Source organism: Ptychodera flava, chromosome 3 (assembly GCF_041260155.1).
Source record: "Ptychodera flava strain L36383 chromosome 3, AS_Pfla_20210202, whole genome shotgun sequence".
Lineage (NCBI taxonomy): Eukaryota > Metazoa > Hemichordata > Enteropneusta > Ptychoderidae > Ptychodera > Ptychodera flava.
In genome coordinates, this window is record NC_091930.1 from 45,022,708 (window position 1) to 45,049,545 (window position 26,838).

Below are 26,838 nucleotides of genomic sequence, written 5' to 3' on the forward strand. Positions count from 1 at the left end.
AATCTCGCATCGTAGATGTCACAGACAGGTGACGCGCTAATCCACCCCACGCCTCTGCGCCTCTTCAGATCTTCGCAAACGACCGAAAATTGAACACTGCTAACATCTGCAACTTTTTTCATGACGACAGGGAGAAGGAAAACACGAACTTCTATCAAACGATGCGTGCGTTCAGTCGTTTAGCTGTTTTGAGCCTATTTACCTTCGGCTATATCTGGTGGCAGTTCCCCCTGAAAAATCATGGCGGGCAACTGAGGAAGCCCAACATCATCTTCATCCTCGCAGACGATCTAGGTAAGTGGATTAAATAGTGCGGCAACATACATCGCATATCCAAACATGCTAACCTGTTCACTGTTATTTCATTTATCCAGACGAAAATAGAGAAAAGTTTATTCGGAAATGATGGGGCACCGTGAGGCAATTAAAGGGTACCCGACTCACTATCGGAGGATGGTGAGTCCGGGACCCTGTAAGTCCAGAGCAACGGACTCACTGTCAGAGGATGGTGAGTTCGAGACTCCAGCATGGTCTTCTACACTGTACTCCTCATTGCTCCATTGGTTAGTGGGTTATGGGTATCTCGTCCTGTACTTTGGTTCGCCTGTCGGATGAGTAATAAAATAAAATAAAATGTTCAAACAATCACAATTCAAGTTTCCATAACATTTTCATTGGAGTTTATTGTGATCGATTTTACATAGTGCAAACATCGTCAAAATACATACAGATATCCCCTTTAGGTTGAAGTTGTATTTATATTCAGAAAGCATCTCTCTCTCTCTCTCTCTCTCTCTCTCTCTCTCTCTCTCTCTCTCTCTCTCTCTCTCTCTCTCTCTCACGAACGATATATTGTTTCAAAGTACAGTTAGAAAATTAGAACATTGTTAAAAAGTGACAGCTGAAATATAGTCCTAGTGATTGAAGTACATTTCAATGTTGATTCAACGCTGAACTGTGCTTTGTTAAAATGGTCAAAAATTAAATCGAAAAACATCTAAATATTTTAATTTTGTATCACATCAAATTCGGACGTACTTTTCTCGCATATTCATCAAACGTTGGGTGTTTTCTCTTCCAAAGACTAACAACTACGCCATCATTTAATCTGACGATGTAATCAATCAAGTTTGCTTCGATCGATTACGTTATGTGTCATTTTAACAAAATTAATGTTAGCAATATTGAAAATATAATAATACGCCATGACGAATTCGTCGTAAAGTCTGATCAGGACGGACAGACAGACTGATTTGTTTTTTTATCAACAGCATTGCATTTTTTTTGTTCCTGCAACCCTTTCGGTAATCTTAGTTAGATACATGCCATAGTTCTGTTAAAATATCCTACACCCGCTGCGTAAGGTAGTCTGCGCCTCGAAAGAGAAAGACTTTAATTTTTGCTCAAACTTTCCTCGATGAAACTTTCAACCATTCTCTTAGGAAATCTAGAACAAAAAAAAACAAGGGGTCACCGTGCAAAGTTTTGAACTAGAGAAAGAAATTACCAAATATACCGATATTTGAGTTGCGAAATAGCCGACATCCCTGTGTAGACTCTATGGGGGAAAATACAATTTTCGAATTTTGAAAAAACTATAAAGACACTTCTACATCAGAAAAGAATTGCAAAATTTGAGAGATAACATCTGCTCTCGACGCGCATTCTACCTCGGTGCAGTCGGTGAGTGGACCGGGAAAGAGTAATTTGATGAAACCTTGTATTGCATAACGTTTTCAGTGCGTTTTTACAGGCATTTGGGATATAAGCTGTGATATAAGACTGGAGGCCTACTACTAACGATATTTCGATAGTTTATAGGTGCCCGAAAGGGTGTCAGTTCTATAAATGGTAGCTTATTATCTCAGTGTTGATTAATCAAGGCGATACCTGTAGTTTACGTCCATTTTAAAGCAGACTGTCACCTGATTTACTGCATTTTGTCAGATTCCTTCGCTGCTGGTGTGAGCTCACTTTTATGAGAATGCATTTATTATGTGGTACCCTCGGCTGTTTACGATATACTAGCTATGCAAGCACAGCCTAGTATATCATCCAGCGGCACATTGTAACGGCAAAAGTGATGTCAGTGTACCTACACTGGAGGTAAGCGTACGGGCAACTAGTCTGTGATGAAAAAACTATTGCTACTATGGCGTGCATGATATGAATACGAGGCATCGCGTGTTGCCAACAAGTCTGGAAACGATTTCACGTACATTCACGCGAGACAAGACAAAAGACGTGCAGTGGATCGCAACTTCGCAAAAGTTTGTATCTGTCCGAATTACCATGCATCACTTTTCAGTGCAGTTTACGAATTGATTCCTAATCAAAACGCAACCTGGAACGCTTCAAATCGGGTCGCGTCAGTGTTTTATGACATCCGTCAGAACAAGGAAGAATTGAAATTTCAAGGTTGGTGTGGGTTAGTTGGTCACCAACAACAATGAATAACTCGGCACATCGACTGGCGATTCCGAGCTATTGTTATTTTTATTAATGCACCATACTCGCATACGCCTGCATCGTGATATGATATACTGTACTGTACTTGTGTACTTATACTAAATGGTTCTGCAACGCTTTGTTAAGAGCATGTCGTGTTGCATAGCCATTTTGTTAACCTTACACGATGTGACCCTCTTACAAGGATAACGTTTCCACACTTCTATCCGCTCTACTGTCCTTGTGTAGGTCTGCTGTCAATTATTTCTTTAAACACTTCAAGGCAAATTTAGGCATTTCGTTGCACAAAGTACTCAAACTGCAACAGCTGCGGACAGTTTTATCCCCCTTCTCTATATGTTAACCCCGTTCAGTCTTTCCAGGGGTAAACATGTTCATATAATAATAATTCTTTGTATCGTATGTCTGACAGCTCGACGTAAAAAGTTTATCATACCTATTTGTACAAAGGATCGTGTACCGGGATTCTATGCCCGCTAAAATCAGAGCAACTAGGCGAATCAAAAGTATAGTAAGTATTGAAGTATGATATATTAGGATATTTGTAAAATGTCTATACTTTTTATTTTAATCATACTGGCAACTATTCAATCTGCCCGCAAACACAGCCTGATGCGCAGTGTTGCTTTTATCTTTTATTCATAATAAAAATCATTTCCAACATTGAAATTCTTATGTTATGCTGAAAAGGGTTCTCAATTTAGCATACTGAAATGTTCCTGCAACACACCAACACACGACAGCTGCCACTAACGGACACCAAGAGTGCTAGATTAGGTTACCAGACAGGAATCATTACCTTATGAAAAGTTGTTCAACAGTACCGTAATGACTAAGGTCTGTGGACGTTCATTTGTAATTACTATTTAGGTGTATGTTTTCCGTAACCTTAACACTAATCTGCAATTAGTCTGCTGCACCAGACCTTACCTGGCTTAGTATTAAAATATCGGCAAAATCAGTATGTTAGTGAAACATACATTCAAGCGTTGTTCACCGTCAGGTCTTTCCACTACATTTAACGGCTATCAGTAGACAACGCCTGCGAGATTTTAGTTGTTTTCAAATTCCTGGCCACTGCGACGGTGTGGGGAAAATCGATCCCAGATTCTCAGAAATCGTCCCACATTCTGTAGTATATATTACACGAGCTCTGATTGGATGATAAACAGTCTTTTGTTCCACGTGCAAAATATTATCCAACGGCATGATGAGTAACAACAGACCGGAACTACAAAGTAAGCAGGTCAGAGTACAGTGGCAGACGACAGCATTGTCAAGAATTTAGATAATTTTCCAAATAACTGGTGGACATAGGCCACTTGCATACCCATTTTTTTCCGTTTGATATCTCGTCCGTATTAAAACTTTATGTATCGGCAGTGGAACTCGTCACAGAGTTCGCATTTGTGACGTCTGTGGAATGCTAGATGGCCACGGAGTAGGATAGTCGTTGATACGCTTTGTCATTCACTGTTTCCAGTGTGAATTTAACGCAGTTTGTGTTCATGTGAGAAAAAGAATCTCACACACCAGGTACCTTGGGTCAGATTTCTCACACTCGTTTGGGATACTTTGTCTCACATTCCGAGTCGTCTGCGCCCTTGTTAGACAAAATATCCCTAATTCATGTGAGAAATCTGATCCCAGGTCCCTTGGGTAGTTAGATTCTAGTATTATCAATGTATGATAGTGTGGAGTTATGTAGAATTATAGTTATAGTTATAAAAGTTTTTTATCATCATTCAACTTACCAGAAATGCAGTTTTAAAACCTACACGAGAACCTTTCTTTTCACTGATTGAATTGTTAACACAGGTTATCTTTTGGTAATCAAAGTTAACATCTTCAGTCATGAACAATAGCTGGTGATTTGCATATCTGATCCCCGAAATAAAAGAGTTCAGACAAACCCATCGGTAAATGCATATAAAATAAGCTGGTGAACAATGATTTTCACGTGTTGAAACAGTCTCTGGCCGGACAGTATCTTGCGGCAATACTCGGCATGGACCCTCTTGCACTGCTACGTTAATATCATTAAACTATTATGGTATTGTATGCAACTGCTTGTGGGTGACAGGTATACAGCTGCATGACCATTTCGTACACTGCACAATAATAATAATAATTTTATAATAATGATGATAATAATAATAATAATAATAATAAGAAGAAGAAGAAGAAGAAGAAGAAATAAATAACCTTTTTGACAACGTTTGTCAATTGATTCGGGCGAGAGGGAAGCCACCCCAGCAGGGCAAAGTCTCGCAAATTAATAACCTGTTTTTTTCCGATTTTGCGAATAATTAAACGTAAATGTTTAACACATTGCCCCTTTATATTATTCATGCTACCAATTACCAACAATAACCACTTAAACCAGATAGTAAACTTTCGATAAACAAGCATGTCCGCACGTAAGGTCATGTTTAATTATTCTTGTCGCTTTGTATCGGCAGTGGAACTCGTCACAGAGATTTGTGACGTCTGTGGAATGCTAGATGGCCACGGAGTAGGATAGTCGTTAATACACTTTGTCATTCACTGTTTCCAGTGTGAATTTAACGCAGTTTGTGTTCATGTGAGAAAAAGAATCTCACACACCAGGTACCTTGGGTCAGATTTCTCACACTTGTTTGGGATATTTTGTCTCACATTCCGAGTCGTCTGCTGCCATTGTTAGAGAACATATCCCTAATTCATGTGAGAAATCTGATCCCAGGTCCCTTGGATAGTTAGATTCTATTATTATCAATGTATGATAGTGATAAAGTTATGTAGAATTATAGTTATAAAAGTTACATAGAATTATATCATTGTTTCAAATTTGCTAATGCTTCGTTCTGATTGGACAAGGGGTCGCGCCGTCTATGATAAAATTCCAGACTGAGCGCTAAAGGGCCATTTAATTTGCATGAAATGTTACGTTTATAAAGGTGTAGCTGGAACAATCGGCAGCAGAACTAATTGAATAGTTAATCACATTATTATAATGAAAAGAACAGTATCAACGTGAAGCAATTGCTTTTAAAAATGCCTTAGTATAAAATTAACCTTGCGCCTTACTATATTAATTTTATTTACGTCACTGTCATAGCCGAGCACGCTTGAAGCGTATCTCTCTCGTTATAAATAGTTGGTCTCCGTCGCGGCACTTGCGTTCGACGAGGGCTCATCACATTTTACTGTGCTTTTTACCAATTTCACAATCTACAGAGAAAAACAACTTTCAAATCATAATTCAATTATAATAGCAATAAGTCCTTTGACAGGCCGGTTGTGGGTGTAAATCGCCCAATGCAGCTCTCGACTTGCGATTGGTACCATATGTCGCGCATTATGCCATAATGTCGGGAATAACCAGCTGCAGCGGGATTTATTGCTTAAGCATAAAACCAACGGATACTCAGTGTCCCCAAATATTATCAATATCACATGTTTGCAAGCCAACAAATACATATTGTGTAGAGAAGGTTAACCTTTGCAAAATTGGATTTATTGAATCCCATGCAATGAGGCTTTGTCTGTTGCCATAAATCATAGGGTTTTAAGTATGGCGTTTAAGTAATTACCATCACAACAGCCTGGCAGTGGAGATGATGTTCACATACACATCGTTACTCTGCACGGTGACCAAAGTGAAAAGAGTGCTATACTACCAATCTTACGTAAAACAGCGAAATATTTCTGTGTATGTAAACAATTTGTGAAGGCTTTGTCGACCTTCCAACATCTAGGTATTTTATTTGCTCCTTGCTTGTTCATATGAATACACAATCCAAGTGAATGGCCTAGCATCAAACTGATCTGTCACTGTTCTCTCAAATGTTAACTTGTTAATATTCGGCGCTATTCCAGTTTCTCCCATACATTATTGTCGTAAATAAGGAGACTTTTATAGGTTTGTCAGAATTAGAATAAGTACAAGAATACGAAGCTAAAAAATTTACACTAGTGCAGGGTCTGGTCTCTTATTCATGTTACTAAAATGCTGTGATACTCTTATATATTTTGTCAAATGATGATTCAATCGTCACTTTTTGTTAACCTGCAGAATTTTATATCGAACCATTGAGTAATAACGATATTGAGAATGGAAAAAGGTGAACCGTCATATATGGTTGAGAATCCGGGTGAATTGAGAATTGGCAGTATCTACTTTCAAGATGAGGCAAGCCTATTTCTTATGACTATTGTAAAACATTCTTCCTTTTTCACCAATATTGGTATACATACATAATATGTACAGTGGATATTTTCCCACAATAAAAGAAAACTCACCATATCGTCCATATCGATGCAACGCATGTTCAGACATGTGAAAAATTACCGGAAGGAATTGTCCTGTCCGTCCGACTCTTTATGTATTCATGTAAATTAGCAAAGTATGATATTAGCCATGACGTAGGACTATCAAGTGCGGTTTTCCTCCATTGCCGGGGAGAAGAAGTTCATGGATGTGCTTACTGATCCTTATCGATTAGGATTAGCTGATGACCAGTCTGGTTCCAAGTCCATTACGCTTGTTTGTTACCAGTGCTGTTACCTGAACAGACAATGAATTTGCAGGGTTTTTTGTCAACGTTCAATATATCCGATTGATACTCCTTCAAATGGAGCCAGATTGCCGTTGGGCAGAGCATCATGGGAAATGTGACATTCCACTCCGAAAATTAATGACAATTGCCCTAGCGTAACTATCATTGGCTGGATACATAAATGATGATGAATTATTTTGTTTTAAACTTGCTGAAATCGTTAGGTTACAAATTGGCCAACGACACCCAAATTTTTCATAGTAGAAAACATACAACCAATTTGCTCTGAACTTAAACACACACGAAAGCTCAGTAATTTGATCATACGTAGAAAAGGTTTCCTTAAACATTACATGCTCATGTGATCCTCAACTTTTACAATAAATTAATAGGAACATCCGTAGTCCCTCTTAAAGTTGGAGGGACAGTACGGCACCCATTAATCGTTATTTTTTGTGTCAATGTTCACATTTGGGTGCAAACAGCCAGCTGTTCTGTTTCTGATACTTTCTGCATACTTTTGCCGTATACATTGTGTTCTATGATGATCTTTGTCGCACGTTTCGGTAACGTGTGCTCCTTTATATCGTATTACTATGACGCACTCTTAACCTCATGGCGTCGGATAAGTAGAATGCCAGACGGTTTAATGTGACGTCATGCATGTCGTTTTGCAAAAACTGTTTAATACTTTAAACTTAAGGCATAAATGACACAACGGTCTTCCGTTTCAGTAAAATAACAAATTTTAAAATCCAATCCTGGTATCTTCTTGAGTCTACGGTTACGTTACAGACCAAGTTTTTTTATCATCATTCAACTTACCAGAAATGCAGTTTTAAAACCTACACGAGAACCTTTCTTTTCACTGATTGAATTGTTAACACAGGTTATCTTTTGGTAATCAAAGTTAACATCTTCAGTCATGAACAATAGCTGGTGATTTGCATATCTGATCCCCGAAATAAAAGAGTTCAGACAAACCCATTCGTAAATGCATATAAAATAAGCTGGTGAACAATGATTTTCACGTGTTGAAACAGTCTCTGGCCGGACAGTATCTTGCGGCAATACTCGGCATGGACCCTCTTGCACTGCTACGTTAATATCATTAAACTATTATGGCATTTATGCAACTGCTTGTGGGTGACAGGTATACAGCTGCATGACCATTTCGTACACTGCAAAATAATAATAATAATATTATAATAATGATGATAATAATAATAAGAAGAAGAAGAATTAAATAACCTTTTTGACAACGTTTGTCAATTGATTCGGGCGAGAGGGAAGCCACCTCAGCAGGGCAAAGTCTCGCAAATTAATGACCTGTTTTATCCGATTTTGCGAATAATTAAACGTAAATGTTTAACACGTCGCCCCTTTATATTATTCATGCTACCAATTACCAACAATAACCACTTAAACCTGAGATAAAAACTTTCGATAAACAAGCATGTCCGCACGTTAGGTCATGTTTAGTTATTCTCGTCGCTTTTTATTTCAGGTTGGGCAGACGTTGGTTACAACAATCCTTATCTCATCACGCCAACGATCGACAAACTCGCCAGAGAGGGCGTCATTCTAAATCAATCGTATGTGTCGCAATCTTGCAGTCCGTGAGTGTAGCTCTCAGTTCATTATAAAGATCAACGCAATCCTTTGAATAGAGTTCATTACCCTGTATGTAAATATCTATAACCATTATAATTTACAAAAAGGTGTTGCATGATATGTAGTTTAGTGTTAGCCAAAGTAACACGTAGGAAAACACACGGTCTAACATTATTTTATCCATAATATTTATCCATAATATTCATGGCATTGTAATGGGTTTTTTTATTGGTTTTTTTACCACGACTGTAGTGTAGTTAACAGAGACTTTATTATTGTATCACAGTTTGTTCAGTTTGAACAGTGTCGCTTCAACGAGCCAAAGAATGTGCTTATTTTTCAATTTCTTTTTGGCTTCAGGAGAGTGCACGGCTATACTTCAAAAAGTCAAAGTGGCTCAATCAACGCAGAGTCCTTCGCATCCGTCTTGCATAGGATCTGAGTGCATCGAGGTCTTACTGAAGAAAATGGCCGCACTTTTTTACTCTCTGTCATTTTGTTTACTCAGATAAACAGAATTAAGGATTTATCGCAATGCATGGGGCAGGTGAAACAGATTGTTTAAACAAATTGAATTCCTTAAAATGCAAGTTGATATAATATCTAGAATGATCTGAAAATTAAAATCAATAAAGACCCATTAGCGGCGAGTCCAATCAGCGACTTATTAGGGGCTTCTAGTACTCATTAATTACATGCTGACTGTGTTATGTGTCATTTCAGATCTAGGGCGGCATTCATGACTGGATACTATTCATATCGTCTTGGTTTTCAGGTAAGAACAGCGTGAATTAGATATCACTTGCTGCTTGAAAACCCAATAATTCAGATAACTTCACATGAATGAGTTGCCTGTATTTTAGTATAATACATGTGAATTCACATGAATCCACATGAATACAGGCTTGCTGAATACAAAAAATGGATTCTTGACTGTATTCATCTGTATATGCACTCTTCAGCTAAAATACAGACAATAATCCATGTTTATACAGTAAGTATTATATATTTTTTAATCAGTGTTAATATGTAACCGGTTTAAAATGCAAAAACATACGAGTTGTCGCAGAATAGAATTGCAGTGATATGCATGTTTCGACAACAATACTTAATTATCGAAATTCCATGAGAGGTTTCAATGTAATATCTATTTTCTGTGTATCTATTTGTGTACATGTATCTGTGTTTGTATTTATTTATCAGTGTGTCATTCTCCATTTTATCTATCTATCTATCTATCTATCTATCTATCTATCTATCTATCTATCTATCTATCTATCTATCTATCTATCTATCTATCTATCTATTTATCTATCTATCTATCCATCCATCCATCCGTCCGTCTATCCTCAATCCATCCATCCATCCATCCATCCATCCATCCACCCACCTACCTACCTACCTACCTACCTACCTACCTACCTACCTTTCTATCTATCTATCAATCTGTTTGTCTGTCTGTCTGTCTGTCTGTCTGTCTCTACTTTATATGACTGTATTCATCTGTATATGCACTCTTCAGCTAAAATACAGACAATAATCCATGTTTATACAGTAAGTATTATATATTTTTTAATCAGTGTTAATATGTAACCGGTTTAAAATGCAAAAACATACGAGTTGTCGCTGAATAGAATTGCAGTGATATGTATGTTTCGACAACAATACTTAATTATCGAAATTCCATGAGAGGTTTCAATGTAATATCTATTTTCTGTGTATCTATTTGTGTACATGTATCTGTGTTTGTATTTATTTATCAGTGTGTCATTCTCCATTTTATCTATCTATCTATCTATCTATCTATCTATCTATCTATCTATCTATCTATCTATCTATCTATCTATCTATCTATTTATCTATCTATCTATCCATCCATCCATCCGTCCGTCTATCCATCCATCCATCCATCCATCCATCCATCCATCCACCTACCTACCTACCTACCTACCTACCTATCTACCTACCTACCTATCTATCTATCTATCTGTTTGTCTGTCTGTCTGTCTGTCTGTCTGTCTCTGTCTGTGTCTGTCTGTGTCTGTCTGTCTTGTCTGTCTGTATGTCTATCTATCTATCTATCTATCTATCTATCTATCTATCTATCTATCTAACTACCTATCTATCTATCTATCTACCTATCTATCTATCTATCTATCTATCTATCTATCTATCTATCTAACTATCTATCTATCTATCTATCTATCTATCTATCCATTACTTCATCCACTATCTCTTTTTCTTACTGTCCGTCCGTCTGTCAATCAATCCATCCATTCATCCGTGGCAATTGTTGGGATTTTAACTAATTTAATGACATTGAAAGACGGCAATTGCATTAAAGTACAAAACGAAGGGTGTTACTCTACCGGTGTGCTTGTGCTAAGCATAAACTCCATATTGTCAAAGTGCTTTGCGCATTATGTGTAAGATGTTATACCTGATCTCTTGATAACAGCTTATCCAAATTCTGGAAGAGAAAATCTATTTTACATTCACGAGAGGAAGTGTGTTTTGAAAATCTAGTGTCATATCAACTTCAAAAAATCGATTATCTTTTTCAGACCGGAGGAATAAGGAACAAATTGCCTTACGGGCTTCCATTAAATCTGACCGCTCTGCCAAGAAAACTCCATCAACTCGGCTATTCAACATACATGGTCGGAAAGTTAGTTCAAGTATATTAATTCATCATAACGATTGACATTTTTTTTGTATTGATAAGCATTTATAGATACCGTGTAGGTAGACACGAGGTAGATAGGTAGGTGCTTAGCTCGCTGGCTAGGTTTGTTGGTTGGCTGTCAAGATTTTATAATAATAATCTTCATTACCCTTAATCATATTAATATTACAATTCAGTAATGAATGTACATCTGAGTTGTGCTGTGATAAAGGGTAAACGGAAATGGGGAAAAGGAAATGCTAGTCTAGTCCGTCCCCAAAGCCATTTGATGTTAAAGCAAGAAAAAAAAGAAGTAACACGAAAACTAAAGTATATCGCGGGTAGGCTGTCTGGCAAGGTCATTTTAGCCTTTTCCTCATGACTTCCGAGGACTTGTTTGATAGTTTTCCACTTACATTGGTATTACCCTTGTTTTCTATAAAAATACTGTAGTAATACATTTGTTTAGCTTTTCTAAGAACAGTAGACAACACATTTCTAAATTTCTTATATCTATCAACAACAATTACCTCAAAGTTTGATTTGAGCACTTTTACTATACAATTTGTGTTTTGTATTAATTGATTTTTTAATTGCCTTAGTGACCCATGGTTTCCGGTTTTTCTTTGTACTGCGAATTTGTACATTAATGGGAGCATGTCTATTGCACAACTCATCGAAAACACTCTGAAAATTATGATATGCTTCATTTGCATCCTTACAGTTATAAACTCGATCCCACGGAGCATGAGTTAGATCTTCACAGAAGCGAGTAGAATTGTAGAATTTGTAATTTCTATATGAGACTTTATACTGTTTTGAAAGATTTGTCGTGATATTTTCTATGACTATAAAAACTGGAAAATGGTCAGAAATATATGTAATCAAAGTACCGGCATGAATTGGATGCTGTATAATATTGGTGTAGATATGGTGAATTAATGTTTCAGATGAGCAGGTCACTCTGGTAGGTGTAGAAATCAACTGGTGAAAACCAAGGCATTCAAGAGATGTAAAATAGGAATTAGCATTAGTTGTATGTGTTCTGGCATATGAATCTATATTGAAATCTCCCATTAAAATACATTTAATTTTATCAAGTCTTAACGTATTCAGCACATCAAGCAGACTAACCTGAAACTCAGAGATATCGGTATTTGGCTATCTATAGATGATTCCTATTATTATTTTAGTATTATTGACTGATACCTCCAACCAAAGATGCTCTGAATGTATCACATTCTTTTAAATCAATTTACAAACTAATGATGAGTGAATGTATGCCCCAACCAAATCCACCATTACCTGATTCTCATGAACTGACGTCTAGTGTGTAGCCTTGTATACTACAAAGACTTAGATTATCTGTGTCCCAAACCTCAGAAAGGCCTGTTATTGCAAATTGAGAGTGAATGATATCTTCATACAGTAGCTTTAAGCTGTCAACATTTTTGTAGAGATCTGATATTGACATTGGATAGGCAGAATGACCTTTGAAATATTGAATTAAAGCAATCATCAAAATCATGTGGTGGCAGGGAGTAGTGGCTTACATTTACTATTTCACTGTCAATTACATCAATATCTTCAAACATGGTTTAGAAAAGTAGTAGTTGGATGTTAGCCATACCAAATAGAGAAAAGGAGTAGATTTTTTTGAATGGCTGTCTCTTAAGTCTCTTGCTTGTACTAAATCATGCGGATGAGATCAGTTTTTCTTGATATAATGATTGGTCTTGAATTGATGTCTTTCTTGATATAGATTTTCTCATTGTAAGTTCACATGAACTGGTATCTGGCTCCCTTTCTAGATATGCTTACTTCGTATAGTAGTTGACGTGTTGCTGGTAGTAGATTTTCATTGATGAAAATTTTTGACGTACTATCAAGTCCGAAATCTCTGGCAGTGGTACCCTTTAATTTTCTTCTGTTGCCGTATATGGAGTTTCTGGCTTTCCTGGTTGTGAATCTAACGATGATAGGTCTAGGTCGAGCGCGGGAAGACCTAGCACTGGATTGGTCAACAGCTTTAGTACGGCGGGCTATGTCAATGTCGCTATATGAAATTGACGGGTTTATCTTCTTAAAATTGACAGCACTTTGGCGGTAACGTCCTCGTTGTCACATTCTAGGACACAAGAGACTTCTAGATTGACCCTACGATGATACTGGTTGAGACTGGCAAGTTCCTTCTCCAGTGCCCGTACACATTGACCCAGTTCTCGATTGTCTTCTTGAAGTTGTAGGCTGATCCGAGACATGATTTCGATACGGTTTGACATTTCCTCGAATTTGGCGTTGGAAAAGTCCATAGAGCGAGCCAGATGTGTTTGTTGATGTTTGACATCCTGTAAGTCCCTCCCTATCTCCGCTAACTGTGCTAAAACCGGTTGTAGTAGACGCTCAAGTTGATCAGAGTCGGCGTCAATGACCTTCACTTCGCTATTGTTGTCGGCCATCTTGGTTGGTGTAGTGACCCGGTCTGTCGAAAGCCTGCCAAACCTCTTCTTATTGAAGTTCTGGCACAACATTAAATCTCCTTGACGGATCTTCACTCCGCTAGTCATCAGGCAATCGTTGCACTTCATTGTAGATTTACATTTGGACAAGTATACGTTAAAAAATTGAGGAGCGTAAGCACAGCCCTGTTGCTTCTAGTACGGCGTCCTCGAGTTCCAATTTTAATGAAGAAGATGTGCCTATGTGTAAGCCGGTAACTACACACGTATATGCCCGTGGGGCTAGTTATGAAGGTATTGGATAGTTAGGCAGGGGCAAATAAATATCCCGCGAGATAGCTAGCTCGCTGAATTTAAAGGATGGTGTTAGTTGGTGGTTCAGAAAGGATTTGCTTTGGTAAATAGCTTGGTGTCTGAGTTCATTAAAAATGTCAGCAGATTTTCTTGTCCATGTTTTACTGTATTTTTATTATATACACAGATGGCATTTAGGATATTGCAAAGAGGCATACACTCCTACAAGGCGTGGATTTGACAAGTTTTACGGATACTACTTGGCAGGTCAAGACTATTACACTCACTTCTTTGGTAAGCAACTATTGTAAACGATTGCCGAGTTCATTAGCTAATTTGTTCCGTTTTCTAGCTTTGTCGATGTTTAGCGATAAATCATCCAGCGACGGGAGTATGACAGGAGTGTGATAAGTTTAACGACATACACGTGAGTCACGGAGAGGATGTATATATGCGTGAACAATTCAAAACCGGTCAAAAAACGTTACTGGGTCGTCGATTGTTTGTATATCTTTAAACGCATGACAACACCGGCAGGAAGAGTTTCAAAGGTATCTTTTCTGTAACTGAAATCCGCAATAGAGTTTATTTTAACATAATCAATCATTCTCATACCCTTAAATTTACTGTTTAAGTATTTTACTGTAAAAACCTAACTCATGTTCAGGGCCACTTGGACTGATATCAAGTATAATAGTGTATCACGAATAAAGAAATATTACTTTCATCTGTCGCCTGAGAAGATCTTCGTATTCTCGCTCTCAGGATGCTACTTTAACGTAATTGTTGTTATCTAATAATAACTGGGAAACACCATGTTCGACCTTACCAAGACTGTAGTACACTGTGCATTTTGACGGAAAGTTTGAAAAAGTATATATTTATGCAAAAGGAAAACGTCCCAATTTCCCGTGTGTTTAGCGTATGTCTATCTGCCAGCTACATTCCTAATTAGGCACTTTATTTTGTTATTATAATTAGTTGATGGCCTAGACCTTCACGACAACTTCAACCCAGACTGGAGTCAAAACGGGACGTATTCGTCGGTGAGTGTTCTAAAACAAAACGGAGGTCACGATGATGCTAAAGAGTCAATGAATGGAAACCCTGGTATTTGTTTGCAAATTTCTTGTAAGCCAATTTTCTAACGGGTAGTGAAAAATGGTTGCAATAGCTGTCCTTCGAGTACATAGGCATACAGATTATCAAGTACATGAAGAAAATGTGTTCTCTCCTTAGAGGTCCCTAAGAGTTTAGCATTGCAGTTTGAAATATCTTAACCGGGAATAAATGTTACTCGGTGTGCCTTTAATGTATGCACCCTATACCTTTATTATTGCTGCTGTCCACTAATCTTGTATTTTCATTCATTTCACTGAAATTTTCATACAGCCACAATTATATAGGGCAGATGGAGTCGCTGTTTAACCATTTCCTCTCTCCAAGAAGGTATAATCGCATACAATCCTTTCATTTTTCAGTACCTATTCAGTGACAAAGCTGTTGATATGATAGACTCCCATGACAAAGCGAAGCCGTTTTTCATGTACCTTGCTTTCCAAAGTGTCCACGCTCCAATGGAGGTATTTAAACATCATTTTTGCTAATATGTGCTTTTACAAAGTGAATTTCAGCCGGGTTTTTCTCATTACAACATGGGTACATATAATCTTGGCCGTCAGCCAGAGAAATAGAAAGATACATTTGCATGGACAGACAAATAGAGCGATTCATAAATGGTAGTTCACAGACAGATAGAATGGATGAAAAACCACAAACCGACTGAGACAATTGGTGGTGCAGTGTGCAGGCAAATACATACATACATACATACATACATACATACATACATACATACATACATACATACATACATACATACATACATACATACATACATACAGACAGACAGACAGACAGACAGACAGACAGACAGACAGAAAATACAGGAACAGTTGCACGTTGTTTTTACTCTTTTCATTACAGGTTCCAAGAAAATATTTTGACATGTATCCGGAAGTGAAAGGTGAAAAACGGCGCACCTTACTAGGTAAGCCTTTGTATCACTACGTTTGACATTAATGAAAGCACTAATCATGATCCTGTAGCCCGTAAATTCACACACGAAACAAAGACAAGTTAAGCATAATTAAAACAAACCAGGGGTGGTAAATGAAATATCATACATTGCCAAGCAGCGATTAAATAATGACTTTGACTTTAAGACGACAAAATTGGCAAATTTGTGAGTGGCATACACCTGCTTTAAGCGGCGTGTCTGACAATGGTGTTCTGATATTAAGGTTGAGAGTAGGAACACATGGTGATAGTAAATTTTAATCACTGCTGTGCACAAGATATAATTGATAAAGATTCATCTATCATTTTAGAGATATAATCTAAAATTTGACTAGAATCAAAAAAGTTGTTTACAATAACACAACGTTATAATTCACTTCCTGGTGTATGTTGCCCCTGATGCAGTACATTTATGCAATAGCATGATTCAATTTATTTCAAGGTCAAATTTGACGCTTCTACATGTATAAAGTTTAATGACTGAATTTTGATTGTTTATGCGCATGTCTTTTACAGTTTTTCTGTATAAATACCAACACAAGTCACTGCACAGTGATTAGGCAAACTAACTTCAGAATCATAAAATATCATTTCCCAGGGAAACCAACTCAAACGTCATAACGTTGATACGCAGGTTTTGATGGTTGATGTCGAAATCAATCTATTCTTGCTTCATAAGGTATGGTAACTGCCTTGGATGACGGTATCGCAAAGGTTGTACGCGCTCTGAAGACAAACGGATTGTGGGAAAACACTCTACTAATATTCTCATCAGACGTGAGTCTAACAATAAAATCAAAGTATCATTACGGGCAGAGTCATCTACAACGAAAACGCCCTAACTTTATAGAAAATATATGCACAATTATATGTCCCCTTGCATACTTATTAAACACACCGTTGTTACAGACAGCTCTACAGTACGATAAAAAGAAGGACCAGATATGAACTGAAAGTAATTAAGTGTTTCAGTATTTATTGCATTTGTCTTTGAATTTAAACTTTTGCAAAATGTTTGCAACTTCATTGAAAGTGTTATGATCAATGTAATGAACAATATTCACCACAGATTAATTGCAAGGGTCATTAAGAAAGAAATATGTAATTGGCTTAAATAAAAATAGTAAATTTCTTTGACTGCTGTCATAGTCTCACCACTCCATAAAGGAAGTGTAATTGCATTTAGTCAAGTCCTTCAAGTTATATATGCTAAATTGTGAAAACTCATTACATATACTAAGTATAAATTAGCTGACATGTATATGCAAAATATCTTTCACGTATACAACATAATCGCGTCATCAATATATATAGCAAGTTTCTTATTCTTTTATAGTCCTTTAAGTCTTATATCCCTAATTGGGAAAATTCGTTGAATACGCAAATTAGTAATTAGCTAAAGTACAAATGCTAAAGGGTACCAATAATGTTATATCGTAGTAACGTCTATGTACATAGCATGTTTTGTCAATTTTGAATAAGCAAATCCAGATATACATCGCCATTTAGGAAAGTTCGTTGAATATCAAATTAGGAATTAGATGTTATAAAAAATCTAAACCAACTTTTGATCATTATAGTTTCTTCAATGTACAGAGCAAATTTTGCCAATATTGAACAAGGCAATCCAGATATATATCCCTTATTATGAAAGTTCATTAAAGATGCAAATTAGACATTGGTTTAAGTAAAAATGCTTGATGACTTTCAGCAATGTTGTATCATAGTATCGATCATGTACATAAGAAGTTTCGTCAACTTTGATCGAGTAAATCAAGATATAGAACCCTAATTAGGTGAGTTCATTAAATATGCAAATTAGGAATTGGCTGAAGTAAAAATGCATAATGACTTTAAGTCATGTGAAATCATATCTTTAATATACAAGTTTCCTTCATTTTGATCGAGTCACTTCAGAAATATGTCTGTTATCAGGAACGTTCATCAAATTTGCAAATTAGCACTTAACTTTAATGTCACACCTTTACGTCATTCAAAGGGCATAAACTCTCATGTCATCAACACTTGAAGCAAATCTCATCAAATTCTGTGCAGCCGTTATTGTATATCTGATCTTTTTCTAAAATCATTAAGTATGCAAATGAGCATGGAATATGCAAGCCACACCAACTAAATCTAATCAGTTCTTGACATAAGCATATGGTATCTATCTACCACATCTGACTTGAATCTGTTCAGGCGTTCTTGTGATCTCGCGCTAACAGACAGACAGACAAACACACACACACAAACACACAAACACAAAGACACATAGACACACACAGACGAACATCGCTGCGACATAGGCGCACATGTGTGAAAACGTGAGCTAAAACGGCAACTCACGTATGAAGATCAAGCATACGCTGACATATTGAACTTCATTGTAGAGTGCACTATTGCCAACAGCAGTTATAATCCTTGCTGATACAGTTGACGTCACATTTTCGTTCGCGGCCATTTGAAATGTCATTTTAATTGCCACATCTTTTTCGTTTTGTCGTGTTCGTCTGCACAGAATGGAGCCCCGCTGCTAAGTAAACACGAGGGAAGTAACTGGCCACTCCTCGGCATGAAACAACAATTATTTGAGGGAGGCACACGAGCCGTTGGCTTCATCCATGGCAATATGTTGAAGAACACTGGATATACGTATAACGGGTGTGTAAATGATACGGTAGTGGTTATACATATGAAATTGCATCTCTAAAGGTAGAATGTGCCTTGGGGACAGACATTCTGACTCTCAAACTTCGTCACCGCTTTTCTAATCTACCATTTGAGGGGACTCCTTCCAAAGCTCATGGTGAAAGACAACTTTTCACCATCTTTGTTTTTTCGATAATTGAAAAATTTATTTTTCTCCTTAGACTTGACACAGGGGTGAATTTCAAATATTTTTAGATCTTGGGTGATTAATATATATACTACCAAAATATGCACAGTGACCATCTAATTGTTTTCTTGATTTTGAAAGAGAATGTTTGAAATATTCTTAAAGGAAAGTCTGAGCAAAAGTTTTAAGTCTCTCAGTTTCGAGAACCATACTACCTTAAGATAGAATGCGCCTTGGCGACAGATATTCGGACTCTCAAATTTATACAATTCTTTTCTGATTTAAAATTTTTGCGAGTTCATTTTAAAGCTATTGGAGTAAGAAAAAAGATAAACTTTCACCGACTTATTTTTTTCGAAAATTCAAAATTTATTTTTTACCCAGAAAGAGCTAGCACAGGAATGGCAGTCATTTTAAATTTCAAATAACGCAAAATGTCGGGTAATTTGTTTCGCTAGTTCCAAATTGCACGGTGACCGCCCAATTTTATTTTCGATTGGTAAGAGAATAGTTGAAAAATTTCATTCAGGAAAGTTTGAGCAAAAGTTTAAGTCTTTAACTTTCGAGGTGCATACTTCCTCAAATGGTATGTTGGCTTGCAATCAATAATGTATCAGTGGCTAATAAATGCTACACTAAAAACCCAGAGTGATTCTGCGGAATATTGCACTGTTAGAATCATCTCCTTGGTCAATTGTAGAATTCTTTTTAATTTGCATGTAATTTTTCACTTTCCTGTATGCGATCAGTTCAAAAAGACTCACTCGATTTATAGTTCATTCGCTTAACACGTGAATCGATATGTAGGGTACCAAGTCCATCTCTAAAAAAAACGATGTATGTCTGTCAAAAGAAAATTATCAATGAGCAAACAACTTCAGAGGGTCTTTACTCCAGTTGCCGTACCCATTCAAGGACCTGATTAAATTATATAGTCAAAAAAATTGTAACCCATCTTCTGTTTTCTTGTTGAAGGATGATGCACATCGTTGACTGGTACCCGACTCTCGTTAGCATTGCAGGTGGACAAGTTCAAGGTTTAGGATTACACTATTTTGCATTTCAATACATGCACGCTTGCATACTATTGTCGGTAACAATGCAAGAAATTGAAATGCATTAAAAAACCCCACTGACGAATCTAAGGGATGTACGAATACTTGCATAGTTTTCAGTGATCAGATCATGTTTAGAATATTGTCCTGTACAGTAGTCATTGATAAGGATAAAAGTGATACAGTGTATTCACCAATTGAAAAGTTGAAATCCCGGATGTTATACAGCGCATTCACCAAAAATAAAAAGTTGATATCCCAAATGTTGGGACGACTGAGTAATACTATAGCTGTTCTCTCTACTACAATTTTTAAGAACAATAGCATAACCAATTTACATTTGGTTAGCGATCAAAGATCATTATCCACACTACCAACAAAACATTATTACGCAGTACGGGTATAACAATTTACGATCCTCCTTATATCATGTGTCTGTTGTCTTCTGAGTACAAAGAATGGAAGAAGAATGTGTACGTAAAATGGGTCATTTACAATTTATTATATTCAGATCCAGAAATAGATGGCATAAACCTATGGGACGCATTGTCTACAAACTCCCCGTCTCCAAGAAATGAAATGGTATACAATATCATACCAGAATGGAAACTAGCAGCGATAAGGTATATGACTTCCAATTTTGTAGGGCCTGTATGAAGCATTATTTGCATTATTTTTTGGTTTTGAAGCACTGGAGTTGTCATGGTTTGCCATTATATACAAAAGTTGAAGGTCAGTCCTCAGTATCCCTGTACTTGATGATTGTGTTCATTTCTACTATCAATTATTGCCAGGCCTTTATAATATAATCAACAGTAAATATTCGAATGTTCCAGTTCGAACGAATTTGCCCTGTCGACGTTTTGGTCACATTTTTTCGACGATTTCCCGATTTGTACCTGTGTATAGAAATATGGCGCACTTCAAAGTTCGGTAAGCCCCATTTACAGTCACAGTGAGACACGGCTTCAGTTTGTATAGCTTCACGTCCGTTTGTTTTTTTGGAAGAGACTTAACGTGCTCGTTTGTTCAAAAAGATTTGTGTTGCCACATCTATAGCCTTTATTATTATTTTTGTAACTTCCTTTCAGGGTTGGAAACTTCAAACTGCTTCTCGGCAAGAACCAACATAACGGTAAGTTCTAAATGAGTTTGTTTACCTGAAAAAGGCATAAAAACCCTGACATGTATGGACCTTCTTATTGACCGCCATTAAGCTGAATCTTCGGTTCTTTATTTAAGAACGAAATGTGGTACACAAACTCGTAGAGCTGCCAACCATTTTCGTAGCTCACACCTGTGCATTCGCTAACGCAGACGTCGTTATCATGTGTTTTTTGTGACTCTGCTGCTTACTTCTTGTCTGCCCTGTACGTTACGAATATCCGATTCAGTCAAGACGATGATCCTTCGGCTTTCCCCAGGATGGCATCTTCGTTTACTATTCTTATCGAATCATTTTGCCGGGGCTAAGTTAGACTTTGAACGACTGTCAGCAGCTTCATACCTGTGTTACCAACCACACGAACACATTCCAGACGGCCGGCCGACTTCTGATCTGTTCTGGTTTGGGCATACGACTCCGCCTAGTCCATACTGTACGCTCTTTCGTTACCAAAGAACATACTATAGGTGATCCATTCCCTTCTGTCTCCGGCAGATGATACCACTCAGAGTGTGAGTTAGCTCCCATCTAAAACATAAATAGGGGAGTCGTTAGTGGTATATGAGCAAAATGATACTTCTCAATTATGCCTAAAATGACCTTCAATACCATGGTCTCGCCGCTGTTCAGTGTTCTGCAAATCGTATGTTAAATATTGTGGTCAAGGTAAATTGGTAATTTCCAATGGCGGTAAAAGTGCTGAATTTACAGGACGATTGGACGTAAAATAGAAAAGGGTTGAAATTTACAAACACGGACCGCATTCGAATATTCGTCTTTTAAAGTTAATTAAAAGCACCAGTAATGATTCAAATTTGGATATAAATGGTTGAAAACGATCTGGTTACTAGTTCGACATTTAAATTATTGTGTTAAAGAAGGACCACTCTTGGTCTGACTGGCACATCTGACAAGAACTGTGAAAGAGGTTACCATTTTCCTGCATTGCAGGAGAACAGAAAGGGAGCCGGATAGAGTCACATGCCTGGACTTTTCCTGCCGCCGACAAAACTAGAGCGCTAAAACATCTATTACAAAGTAAAAGAGGGGCGAGTCGTCGACACATGAGCAAAAAAGCAGTAAAATCAAAGCACGTCCCGATCGTGTATAAATGATTTGCAACATGCTTTATAGCATACATGGACAGATATGGGGCAAGCAGTCGGGAGGGCGTCACAGCCAGCATCGCACTTGGCCTGGATGGTTTTTACGGAACTTTTCAACCTAAAACTCTCCTTCGAGGGACCAAAATATCTATTATGTAATATTCATTCATTCTTTATTTGTCATGTAATAGTTACACGAAATTTTGTGTACATTGGCAGAAGACAAAATAAAAGAAAAAAATATAATGCACAAAGACTAAATACACTTATAATTACCTAAACATACTTTTACACAAACACACAACAGGTTACAACTGATTCAATAGACGGATTGACCTTGGTACAAAGCTATGCTTAAATCTATTTGTACGAGAACGTGGAACCCTAAGGCGACCACTTGGAAGGTATTCGTATTCTGTATGGATGATTCGGATCTTTCAATATTTTCTTTGCCAACTTGATAACTTTATCTTTGTATACCTCTGAGTTTTGCGCAAGTTCATCACGGTTGTCATCAAGCAGCTTTTTACAGATCTTTGTAGGGCGATTTAGGTCTTCTTTGAGATGATTTGACAGCAGATCGTAGAAAGCGGTGCTGGCATAGTTAATAATAGTTGAATTGTTGAGTTGAAAAAAAGAGTAATTACACTTGAACTTACATTTAACTTTCTCATCGATCTTACTTTTCAGCCTAACTGTGAGAAATTAAACCTCTAAAAAGAGTAATTACACTTGAACTTACATTTAACTTTCTCATCGATCTTACTTTCCAGCCTTACTGTGAGAAATTAAACTCTCTCTCTCTCTCTCTCTCTCTCTCTCTCTCTCTCTCTCTCTCTCTCTCTCTCTCTCTCTCTCTCTCTCTCTCTCTCTCTCTCTCTCTCTCTCTCTCTCTCTCTCTCTCTCAGCGTGTTGGATCCCACCGGAAGAAGCAAAAGGAAAGTGGGGAAGTCCCTTTTGTTTTGAGCAAAAGAAGGATGCTGTGTATTTGTTCAATTTAAAAGGTGCTGTACACTTTCCATATCTCTCATTAACCTTCAGAATAGAGTATTCAAACTGAAATGATGATATCTGTATTCATTATACGTATCAGTCAATTCTAAATTCCAAATAACTTGTCACATGTGCGTTGACTTTTATAATACTCAATGCGATACGGCATCGCTTTTACATCATTATAATGTTGAAACAAGAATAAAACTGCTGTACCTTTACTCAATTCATAGAAGAATAACCTTACATAGGATTATTTTTTTTCAAAAAAAAAAATAATAGAAATATTTACAGAATATTTGCAAATATTCACAGAATATATCTTTTATATGTGCCGTGGATATTCTATTATTAACGATAATTTTAAATTCTATCCCATCTGCAGATGACCCTTGTGAACGTACTAACTTGGCAGAAATGATGCCAGACAAGGTGAACCAATTAACAAGACGGTTGGAAGAAAAGTCTGCAAAAGTTGTACCAGCAATTGACAAAAAAGACGTGTCTCTAAAGTCTTTGCCGAGAAACTTTGGGGGAGTATGGTCCCCTGGATGGTGTTGATAATGTTAGTTTTTTTCATAGCTTGATTATTTAGCACCATCTGTACATTTATCATAAGGTCAAAATAATGTTAAAGATTGGGAGAATAATCAATATTAGCAGACATCGATCAAAACTAAGAATACACAGTTTTATCTGTGTATGTTGATTGTGACTTTTGAAATTAATAGTGCAACCGTTACAATCAATTAAATGTGTCTTTTCCTGCAATATCCTTGGCACAATTCGTCGATGTAAAGCATATCACTAAAAGTCTTTCGAGGATTAAGGCTGGCAACTCTGTCCTTTCCTAGTGGGGAAATTCATGAAAAATGAAGATATTCAGTGCGTGGCTCAAAAGAAGAATGCAAAGTTTTTAATAAAATATTGACATTGTATTACTTACCAATATGTGTCATTGTGCATATACTTACATAACCATTATTTACTGTAGTGTTTTTTGGGGGAGGGGGGTCTTATAGCCGAAGACTCGCAACTTGTTGTGGATATTCTACTGGGAGTAGGTTAAGACTCAGTGTGACGCACAAACAGAAAGATATCGTATTGAAAACAAAGACATCATGTCTATGAAAATCTGCCATTGATCACAAGCGTCATGAAAATTTGGCCATTTGTCGTCTGCGCCGTGTCATCAGGATGGTCGATACTTTTGTTTACTATACTTTATTCATTTGATCATACTATGACGAATCGTTTAAATAGTCTAAGATCACTGTAACATATAGATATTACAAACTATCAACTTTATGGCGAAATGATTAATTCAGCTACTGTGAAGTGAAGAGGGCTGTACTCGATTAGTATAATACTATTTTCTAGTCCCTACCCAATTTACTAAACCTTTAAGTGTCTGTATTTGTTTGTATTTTTCTTTTCGATCATTATTGGGAAATAAAAATATAATTGAATTCTATCCTTAAATCCTTACTTCAATAAATTGGTATACTTTTATGAAACTTTTTGTTTCAATTTAAACACCTTTAATTGGTTTCTTGTGGTTCTCAACAAGAAAAGACAGCATACAGCAGAGTAGTAGTGTGCTATCATTATAGTTTAATGGAAGTATCAGGCTCTAAAATTACAATTTTTTCTGTTCATTTCCATACACTCAGCAATTCAGTTCTTAAGAAAGCTACCATAATATGAGAGAGAGAGAGAGAGAGAGAGAGAGAGAGAGAGAGAGAGAGAGAGAGAGAGAGAGAGAGAGAGAGAGAGAGAGAGAGAGAGACCTGGTGTTACAGTTTTAGAGATTCTATAGCAACCCTATTATTCTAGGCTTCTATTGAACCCTCAAATACTCGATGAATTATCTTCGTGCAATAACGAGAAACCATTGCACATCCCACTTCCATTGGCTAACGTTAAAATGCACCCCGGCAACAGGCCAGTTAATACACAGGCATAGTTAGTCAATGTCCACCGACTGCAGTCTGATGGCATCAAAAATCGTACGACTTAAAATTAATGATTCCGTTGACATATTAACTCCAACCTAAAGTTAGAGTAAATTTATATTACTGGCGAATAATACCTACTGTTGGAAAAACCTTTCCTGTTAGGCATAATTTTAAAGGGACGACGTCTGTAACTTTTTTGGGTATATTTTCATGTTTCTTCCCAAAAAGACAAGTACATTCTGTCTTCTTCTCACAGATATACCGTGACATACAAAGTGTGCCACCATGCATTGTTTATTATTATAAAAGATTCCTGTTGAAAATGACATTTACTGAAGATTGCGATTCGTTTGTCAAAACAACGTCGAGTATTGCACACACACCAGCTGAGTTTAAATGTTGAAAATCATACATTTTGATGTCAGATTGTTAGGAAAAAGCTAAAAGTTTTACAAACTGAACTAATGTACTAATAATAATATGTGGAGGAAACGGTTCTGGTATTGGTATGAAAATTAGGCACTAAAATATAACTGAAAACATCACTATCAACCTAAAAATGACCATCACACCGTACTGTACAATATTTTTTGAACATCGCCCTCAAGAGGCGAGGATCTTCATTCTTTTTCTTTACATAAACAACTGGTGCCTGCTCTGCACTGTATGACTTACATCACTTATCCATGCTAGAATATCAAAACACCATTCATGTTCAAACAGTCATTTAGTATATAAGAGGACTGACATTCTTAATGTCAGCGTCATGGCGAATATGTTTGGTGTCTGAGATATACGAAACAGACTCTTGTTGGAAATATTTTGAACAGTTTTGATTAGACTACCATTTGCTGAACCCTCATCTTTTGTTACATTTTGATCCCGTATGCACCAATGTTAGCGAGGTATACTTTCGTTTAGCAATTATTTTTTATCTACCATCCAAAACAAAAGTTATCTTTTAATTATTGCAGATTACATCTTTACTTTATATAAACAAAAATACATAGTTATATCTATTGTTAGCTACTATTATTTTACTATATTACTTTATCTTTCTTGGAGAAAGTTTGAACTTATTTTGCATTAAACTTTTATTTTCGACTGCGGGTCATCCGGGTACTTGCGGTTTTTTACGTCATTTTTGCGTCACAGCACCGTGAAGGGGTTCGGATTTTTCAACCACCAAAACAATATTCAAAGTTTCAATATAACTTTTACTTCTGCTTTTATCCACACAATTTCTGTATCATTCGCTCTTCTGTATCGTCTGATCTCTCTGTTATTGTGTTTTGCAGAATATTTCAAGGTTAACTATATCGATGTTGATACGTTTCCCTGAAACGGGCTTTTGTTTAGTCTATCTAGGATGTCACAGGAGATGATGCAGCCTTTTCCACTGTAAAATCTCCCATTAGATGTGTGTGTGTATTATGCTGTTTTCTACAACAACGAATCGGTTGATCCCTGTCAAGGAAAGTCCAGTTTAAGTGACGAGGACCTTCCTTGAAAACATCCTCAAAGATTAAAATTGTAATTTGCGTATTGCAACATTCGCCGAGAACAAAAGAGACGTCGACACTGCATTTCTTTTCAATGAGACA

General features: G+C 36.9%; 1 protein-coding gene across 3 annotated transcripts; it reads left to right on the top strand.

The window, feature by feature from the left end:
- The first annotated feature begins 8 nt into the window (after positions 1 to 8).
- On the top strand, positions 9 to 24,790 carry LOC139130124 (arylsulfatase J-like). Of its 3 annotated transcripts, none has more exons than XM_070695842.1 (15): positions 9 to 294; positions 8,518 to 8,629; positions 9,348 to 9,399; positions 11,189 to 11,292; positions 14,230 to 14,336; positions 15,024 to 15,088; positions 15,524 to 15,625; positions 16,029 to 16,092; positions 16,801 to 16,898; positions 18,640 to 18,782; positions 19,933 to 19,994; positions 20,524 to 20,635; positions 21,104 to 21,147; positions 23,192 to 23,287; positions 23,662 to 24,790. In XM_070695842.1, exons 1-15 carry the CDS (start codon positions 162 to 164, stop codon positions 23,835 to 23,837), a joined length of 1,470 nt encoding a protein of 489 aa, XP_070551943.1. In that variant the 5' UTR covers positions 9 to 161; the 3' UTR covers positions 23,838 to 24,790. The 3 variants fall into 3 exon arrangements, with proteins under 3 accessions (XP_070551943.1, XP_070551944.1, XP_070551945.1); XM_070695843.1 differs by having other exon boundaries at positions 49 to 294; positions 8,518 to 8,605; positions 23,662 to 24,754; XM_070695844.1 differs by lacking the exon at positions 9 to 294 and having other exon boundaries at positions 8,613 to 8,693; positions 23,662 to 24,754.
- The last annotated feature ends 2,048 nt before the right edge of the window (positions 24,791 to 26,838 follow it).

Bases quoted from the DNA above. Each gene is read 5' to 3' on its own strand.
- LOC139130124 (XM_070695842.1), top strand. From the start codon at position 162: ATGCGTGCGTTCAGTCGTTTAGCTGTTTTGAGCCTATTTACCTTCGGC. The intron at 15,089-15,523 runs GTGAGTGTTCTA...TTCATTTTTCAG, and splicing joins AAAACGGGACGTATTCGTCG to TACCTATTCAGTGACAAAGC. The intron at 19,995-20,523 runs GTTTAGGATTAC...TATTATATTCAG, and splicing joins TGCAGGTGGACAAGTTCAAG to ATCCAGAAATAGATGGCATA.